Source organism: Athene cunicularia (genome assembly GCF_003259725.1).
Source record: "Athene cunicularia isolate RWA chromosome 3 unlocalized genomic scaffold, athCun1 chr3_part1, whole genome shotgun sequence".
Classification (NCBI taxonomy): Eukaryota; Metazoa; Chordata; class Aves; order Strigiformes; family Strigidae; genus Athene; species Athene cunicularia.
The window spans coordinates 560,201-568,476 of NW_020799097.1; the positions used below are offsets into that span (position 1 = coordinate 560,201).

The 8,276-nt window shown below is 52.0% G+C and overlaps 1 protein-coding gene across 1 annotated transcript in view; it reads right to left on the minus strand.

The window, feature by feature from the left end:
- ASXL2 (ASXL transcriptional regulator 2) overlaps positions 1–8,276 on the minus strand; it is a 110,606-nt gene that overhangs the window by 51,291 nt on the left and 51,039 nt on the right. The window contains exon 5 of the mRNA XM_026846307.1: positions 4,167–4,326. Within this exon, the coding sequence (XP_026702108.1) occupies positions 4,167–4,326 (160 nt within the window). The remainder of the gene's footprint in view (positions 1–4,166; positions 4,327–8,276) is intronic.

An 8,276-nucleotide genomic window follows, 5' to 3' on the forward strand; every position in this document is an offset into this window, starting at 1 on the left:
GTCTCAAACACTCCCAAGGAATGAAACTCCAGTCCCGGGGCGGGGGGAGGCCGGAGCTGACCAGCTGCCCCAGTAACACCGGAGGCAGCTGGAGGGCAGGAGCCCTGTGGGGACAGGACGGTTCTGCTCTGGGGCACCTGCTCAGGTCTCAAGGGGCGTCTGTCCGGGCAGTGACCTTGGCTTCCTCATCCAGGGAGGGGTGGTAAAGTGAGCACCTGACATGCTAACGGAGACTAACGAGCTCATGCTAATTACCTCAGGCCATGGAACACCTGACCCCTCCCCACCCATGGGACCGTAGGTGTGTGGGTCGGCCATGGGGACGGACCCAAGGAGAGGGGGTATAAACTGAGGGGGGCGAGGAGAGGGGCTCAGGGGGTGAAGTGAAGAAGGCAGATGCCTCCTGGAACCCTCGCGGCGGGGTCGAGGCAGGAACCCAGAGCAGTGATCTCTGTTCCTCTGTCCCCTCCATCGCCCTCCTTCCCTTTCCCCCTTTCCCTTCGCTGCATTAAGCAACACAAGGCACACTGGACTGCTTGCCACAGCTCGTTATATGCTCAGCCAATTATCGTGTGCCCAATTAGTACATTGTGGGCAGTCAATAAATGTCTGGACTCTGAGACTTGTCTCTCCATTGTCCCCTCTGCTGGGGATTTACGAATGTGAGTCACTTGTCTCCCTGCTCTGAGCGGGACGTGGCCTGCTCGGGCGGCAGCAGGAGGAGCGCTCTTCTCCTCTCCTCCACTTTTGGACAACCAGGCTGCTCAAAACCCAACTCCGAGCTCACTGCCAGCAGCAGCACAGCGGAAACCTAGAGGGGAGAGGCCAGTTTAGTACCTGGGGAGGTGAAACAACAAGGTCCCGTATGTACCCAGGCACTGGCTCCTGAATATCCACCACAGGTGCTCACAGAGTATTTGGGGTTGGAAGGGACCTTTAAAGGTCACCTCGCCCACCCCCCTGCCCGGAGCAGGGACATCTTCCACTGGATCGGGTCGCCCAGAGCCCCGTCCCACCTGGCCTTGAGGGACCCCAAGGACTGGGCACCTCCCACCTCTCTGGGCAACCTGCGCCAGTGCTTCACCACCCTCACCATAACAAATGTCTTCCTTATCTCTAGTCTAAATCTACCTCGTCCTGTTGCAACAGGCCCTGCTAAAAAGTTTGTCCCCGTGTCTCTTATGTGCCTCCTGTAAGTATTGAAAGGCCGCGCTAAGGTCTCCCCGGAGCCTTCCCCTCTCCAGCTGAACAACCCCAACTCTCAGCCTGTCTTCACGGGAGCGGTGCTCCATCCCCCTGACCCTTCTCGTGGCCTCCTCCGGACCTGCTCCAACAGGTCCGTGCCCTTTGTTGGTGCCCCCAGAGCCGAACACAGCACTGGGGGGGGAGTGGGGGTGTGTGTGTCTCACCAGAGGCACTGAATCCCCTCCCCTGACCTGCTGGAGGTGCAGCACAAACCTGCTGAGCAAACCCAGCACGTCTAACGCTTTCCAAAAACACCAGGCTTGGGCACACGTGCTCCAAGTTGTATTGTGCTCGCTCTGGTGTAACTAAGAAACCAAGCACGGAGGCAACACCATCACCCGGCGAGGTGGAGCAGCTCTGCTTGTGTCCGGCACAGACCCCGCAGCGGCCGGCGTAGGGCTGCGCTGCCCGGCACAGCCTGGGAGCTTCACCCCGGGATGCTGTACACTGCCAGCCAGCTGGCGGGGCTTAAGCCGGGTTTTAAATACAGAAAGGATGTGCCCGGGCTGTCAGCTGTGCCGCACCCTCCCAGCACAGGGCAAACGCTGACAGGCGAAGGCTCCGCTCAGCCCCTCTCTAGTCCAGAAGCTGCTCCATCCGCCTGCAGCTCCCAAACCCCACTGCCCAGAAATCCAGCCCTGCTTGAGCAAACGGGCACGCTGTTTTACACAAGTTCCTCAAAGGGAAGCTCGGGGAGAAAAAACGTTTCCCTGCAAAACCTGGAAAACCTCGGCGTGAGGCGAAGCAGCGCACTCGCGAGCCACCGAGTTGCTGAAGGAAGGAGCAGAGTCGAGGGCGGGCATTCAGAAAGGAGATTTCCTCACAGGAGGAAAACGCTCCGTAACAACGCTGACCAGAATGACTTTGATCATTCACTGATCGTTTCTGGTTTGCTAACCACTGGTGGTTCATGATCCTCAGTTCATGAAAACCTATTGAAAATATGACCTTTGTGCTCAAAGCCAAACTGCCACTCCTAAGAAAAATCAGCAGAACCAGAAAAAGGGGAGAAAAATTCCTTTTTTCTATTTATACCGAAACCACTATCTTCACATTGTCACATTGGGAGTTTTGGGCACCTTTTGCCAGCCATTTCAGGGTAAGAGTTCCCATTCCTAAACCACACATCCTCCTGCTTTTTCAGCCATGGCACATAAAACTTTTATATAAAACTGTGTACAAGTATTTCTACATAAAGTTCTCTCTAAGAGATACATAAGTTCCCTTGTAGGTTTTTATGTAATACCATAACATTGGAGACATGGGCAAAGTAGCCAAAAAAACCCTCCCTTGCTGACCAAATATTTTGAGAGAATTTGTTAGAAATGAAAATATTTTAGCCCTACTATCTATAGCTTTCCTTTCGAAGGATGAAATCGGAGTCAAGTCTTACTTCTCAATTTTTTTTTAATATTTTATACTTTCACGGTGCTTTAAACGCTTAAAATTCTACCTAATACTGCTGTTATTTGCATTGTGCCTGCAGGGAAAGCTCCAGGCAGGGTCTGGAGCAGGTTCTGTTCATCATCCCCCCACCACAGCCCTCCCGACGGCAGGGCTTCGGCAGAGCCCGCCCGTTACTGCTCCTCTTTAACCTCTCATGAGCCTCCACTCAGGTATGCTACAGCCTTGGGAGCAAGTTTTAAATGACGTTTCGTTTCAGCCAAGAAGTTCTGTGCATGACTGGGGGGAAAAGGAAGCGATGGGACGGAAGGGTGAAGGTACAAAGCGTGCTGATTTTTAAAGGAAAATAACCCCACTCTGGTGAGTGGACTCTTGCCAGCCCAGGGAACAACGCGTGTCGCGTCCTTGCATTTTATTACAGCTCTTTTTTTATGAATTCAGCTCGTAGCATCTAAGCAGACAAGCAGGTATCTGAGCAGAATTTTGAAGGGGGACAGAATTCAGACACTGGTCAAATGACGGGTGCTGGAAGCAGAGGCAGGCTTCAGTTTATTACTGATACAGGATGTAAAAATGACAATGTATTGGCTGAGACGTGCAGATTTCTGCTGTTCCTGAAACAGTAAGCCACTATCTGACAAGATACACTGCCTGCTCCGAGGAGCAAAGGCATCAGGGTTCAGAACTGAGTCAAACCCACCATTCCCTCCACTTGGTACTCTGGCATGACTTCTGTAGAAAATCTGGAAATCCTCGAAACGTCGCTGAACCGTCCCACGTCAGCAACCACCCAGAGAGAGCAGCAGAGCAAAACCAGCACTTGCTGTGCACGATTTACTTTTCACCAGGACTGAAGGGCCTCACTATTGCCTGGTTTCTGAGGAAAGGGACTGCAGAAGAGGACAGAAGAGCGCAGCGGCTCGAGCCCAAACTCTACAGGAGCCATCAGCAAACGTAACAGGCTTTAACCTCAGAGCCTTGGCACCACTCCCAGTCGGTGCAGCCTCCAAAAGCATCAGAAAGGCCCAAAGTAAAAGGTGAAATCTTGGAAAGCAGGTGGGTGGCAGAGAAAACTGGGAAGAAATCGTTTCCCTGTTCCTAAGTGGGAAGTGCAGTGTGCTGGGCTGTGACTGGGTCAAGGCCTTAAATACCCTTAATTGCAGGTGCCCCCCCCCGTGGGGGGCAGCACACCAGCACTCGTGTGCATCCACGAGCACCCACGGCAGCACACCAGCACTCGTGTGCATCGGGGGCAGCACACCAGCACTCGTGTGCATCCACGAGCACCCACGGCAGCACACCAGCACTCGTGTGCATCCACGAGCACCCACGGCAGCACACCAGCACTCGTGTGCATCCACGAGCACCCACAGCAGCACACCAGCACTCGTGTGCATCCACGAGCACCCACGGCAGATTTCAGGCTGTCTTTAGGAGGCCGCAGATGTGATGGATAAAAACCTCCAAGTCCTTCACAGACACCTGTTAAAATCCCCGCTCCTGAACAGGACAATTACCTTTCCTTTTCCATCTGCTTTTCTTCCCATCTTTGTTACTGCACCCGTCACTGCTGCTGCTGCTGCTGCTGCTGTTCTCGGAGCTCTGAGAGTCGGACTGGGCGTCGCTGCTCTCCTCCGAGCCATCGGAGAGCTCCTTCAACCCATCCGGAACATCCTTCTGCAAGTGGAGAAAACAGATGTCGTCACCCCCTCTGCAATAAGCTCTCCCCATTAACAAAATAATTAAAAGTAGCGGGTTTATTTCCCAAGCACTGACTGGGGATTTTTTTTTACGCTGCAGAGCAATGTCAGAACTGCTCAGCCTCTGGAAAAAGGAACAAGCTTTAGAAAACTCTTTTCTCTTAGTATATTATTAATAGCAGGAATAATTAATAAATATTGTTTTACAGGCTTAATTACTAGAGCACAGGGGCTCTAGGAACACAACGGACAGTTTAAGCAACTTAGAAAGGCTCGGCCGTGAAAAGCTCGACATAGATTAAATATCTGTTAAATAGAACATTTTGAGTGTTTTCTCAGGAGTTTGGAAGTGAATTATGAGGAAGGTTCTTCAGAAGGTGAGTAACCGTGACAAGGGAAGGCTGCGTCAGTGGGCAGCGGTGTCCGACGAGGGCGTGGAATGGAATGATAGGAACTAGTTGAATTTCGAAATTGGTGATGAATTGAGAGCTGAAAGTTCCTGGAAAATCACCAAAGACTCTTTGTGTTGTGTGTTAGATTGTATTGAGGAGCCAGGGAAGGAGCTGGGAGTGTTGAGTGTGAGGAGGAGGAGGCTGAGGGGAGCCCTCATCCCTCTCTGCAGCTCCTGACAGGACATTGCAGAGAGGCTGGGGCTGGGCTCTGCTCCCAGGGGATCAGGGACAGGACAAGAGGGAACGGCTGGAAACTGCCCCAGGGGAGGGTCAGGCTGGGCAGGAGGAGAAAATGTTTCCCAGCAAGAGTGGTGCGAGAGTGGAACAGGCTGCCCAGGGAGGGGGGAGTCCCCATCCCTGGGGGGGTTTCAGGGCCGTTGGGATGAGCTGTGGGGGATGTGGGGTAGGGGAGAACTGTGTAGAGTCGGGCTGGGGGTTGGACTCGATCCCGAGGGGATTTTCCAACCTGAGTGATTCTGGGATTCTATGAATTAAGAGCTGAAAGTTCCTGGAAAATCACCCAGACTCTGTGTTGCGCATTAGCTGACATCTAGAGAGGGCGCTTTCTGTGAGCACCCACTCCAGCACCCCACCTCGACCACAAATCCAGCCCAGTTTTGAACTTCAGGGCAGAACACACACACGGTTTGACAGCTCCCACACAACGGCATTTTTCTGACGAGGTCCACAGCAGCCTGTCGGCACAGATCCTTCCAAAACGGGGCCTGGCGGGGGTGTGTGTGTGCAGAAACGGCTGCTGGAGGCTGGGGGCGGGGGGGGGGTCCCCCCCTTCACCTCCGTGGTTTGGGCTGCACACACCCCGCAGAGAACCCGCAGCTTTCGCCCCGTCCACGCCTAAACCCAGACTGCCCTCTAGTGCTTATCCTGCCAGACTCAGATCTTCACCTGCGTGGCAATTAGCGCTAATTAGCGGCAACAGGCTGGTTTTTCCTGCTGAAGCACCCCAAATCCCTCCGGCCACCTGGCAGAGGTCGGGGGCACCAGCTCACCCCGCTCCTCCGCTTCCGTCCCGTCACCTCGGCCGCGTCGCCCGTGACCAGGCTCGGCCAAGGGCATTTCTGACCATCGTGGATCGACGTTAAACTGCCACACTTCGCGTTTTACTCGGTTTGTTTCAAAGCTCTGCTTGTGTTTTTTGTTTCCCAAGGACTCTCCAGCTCTTCCCCCCGACCTCTGTGTTTAGACCTCCCGACGGAAATCACTGGGAGCAGACCCAAGGCCTTCAGGGGACACATCTGGGCCAGCTAAGGTAAGGGGGACTCAAACAAACGGACAGAGATACTATCTCAGGAAGAAGATTTTGCTAATTTAGGAAAAAGGCACCTGGACTTCAATTCTAGAAAGAGGGTCAGCTAGCCACCACTGTGAAGACGACTGCTTACTTCTTCCCCCGACCACCGAAGACCCTCACCCGATTTCCACTACCCATGCACAGGCTGTGTAAATGAATTCCAGGAACTCATTATCCTGAGACAGCCCTTTCCAGGAAATCTAATGAATATGTATGATCTGTGTGTCTAGTTCAGGGGAGCCCTTCTGGTGGGGAATCCCCAGGTGACCCCAGCACTGCTAACAAAAAACCTCCTTAATGGTTCTACTGGATTCTGAGCATTGAATGAATGTCTGTTCCACACAGCATACCTGAAATCAAGCTATCGCCCCGAATTCCTCATTAGTAAACTAACAGAACTTAAATAGTTCACTGGACAAGGCAAACAGGACAGCGGCCATAAGAGCCGGGCAAACGAAGAGGCCGGTGTGCACCAGACAAAAGCAAATCCTTCTGCTAACTGGAAAAAGTAAATCAAAACACCTCTCCCTTTATCTGGAGACAATTGGTTTCTTGTCCTTCCTTTGAAACTAAAGCTATGAGTAATTTCCACATCTAAGGCCAAAAACCACTTGAGACAACACGTGTTACCAGTGTAATTAATGCCAGATTCCTTCCATCACCAAGGTGAACTGACAGGGGCAGATATTCAACTGTATTTTCATCCCACACTTCAGAAATAAAGTTCTTTTTACTGCACATTAGAAGTTACTTGTAAAACACAGTGGAAGGGAAGATATCGCCAAAAGCACGAAAAAAATCAAGTGTCACCAAAGTTGACAGAGATTAAGCTTGTATATTCCCAATGCTGCCACTCCATTAAACCTCCGTTACAGCTTGAGCTTTGGAAAGGTAACTTAGTCACCTGAGACGCAGTGATTACACATTTATCCGTTTCAATTTTTTTCCAAGATGTTTCTTTCAGAGTCTTCTGCTGAGAGGAGAGGAAGCCTGGCTGTAGGGTGTGTCCCCCTCCTGCCAGGCGAGGAGGATGCTCAGGGGCAGCTGGACAGCCAGGACTTCTCAGCTTTTCCTGACTTGGCACTTCTGGTGGGAGCAGGTAAAGAGGACGGAGCCAGACTCCTCCCAGCAGTGCCCAGAGAAAGGGCAAGAGGCGACAGGCACAAAAGGTAACACATAAATCCCGCTTCCACGTAAGGAAAAATGTCATTCCTGCAAGAACGATGAAATACTGGAAGAGGTTCCCAGAGAGCCTGAAGGTCTTTGTCCTCATGGGAACCCAAAACCTGAGTGACACGGCCCTGAGCCACCTGCTCCCGTTGGCCGGACCAGACCAGGGGTTCTCAGCCCTTCCTCCACCACGGACCCCCTTTAAATACCTTCTGTGGCCAAGGACCACCAAGAATTAGTTCAAGATTTGAAGCACTAGGCTGCATCAAATATTTCCATTTTCTCATGAAGCGTCTTCAAATTTGGAGAGACAAGGAAATAAGTCAATCTGTTAATGCACACAGCCCTATTAGAATATCTTTATTTGTTTAGAATATATCTATATGATAAAAATATAAAAACAATATATTAGAGATATAATTAAAGATATTAATATGCAATGACTCCCTATAACAGCATCCACAGTCTTCCTGCTCAAATGGCCCATTTGATGGTATTTTAATGTGATAATTCTAATTCAATACCAATTTTTACATTAAAATCTGATGAAAGGTTTTTACAATTCTTCTCACTCACCTACCCCCTTGTTTGTCTGTGATCAGTCACCACACATTTTAGTTTACAGGTCCGGGGCCACCACTTGGAGGAACAGACTCCAGCCCCGTTGTGGCCCCTAAGAGGGTTAAGGAAGTGTCTCTAAGAGGAAAACCACCCAGTTCAAGGGGGTCCCACCAACCAGACTGGCACCAAATGTATAAGTGTGTCAGGGCGGGCGTGGGGGGTGAGTGCGGAGGAGCACTGAGGGGAGGGGCTGTGGGCAAAGGAGGCGCAGTGCTTGCCGCGGGCCAGACCAGATGTTCCCAGGCTGGACGCTCCCCCCACCCCTGCTCCAAGCCTTCGCGGATGCTGCGAATGACACTGTGGCCCCCCAGGGGTCCGTGGACTACAGGGTCAGAACCACTGGCCCAGAGGATCCCCGGAGGTCCCTTCCCA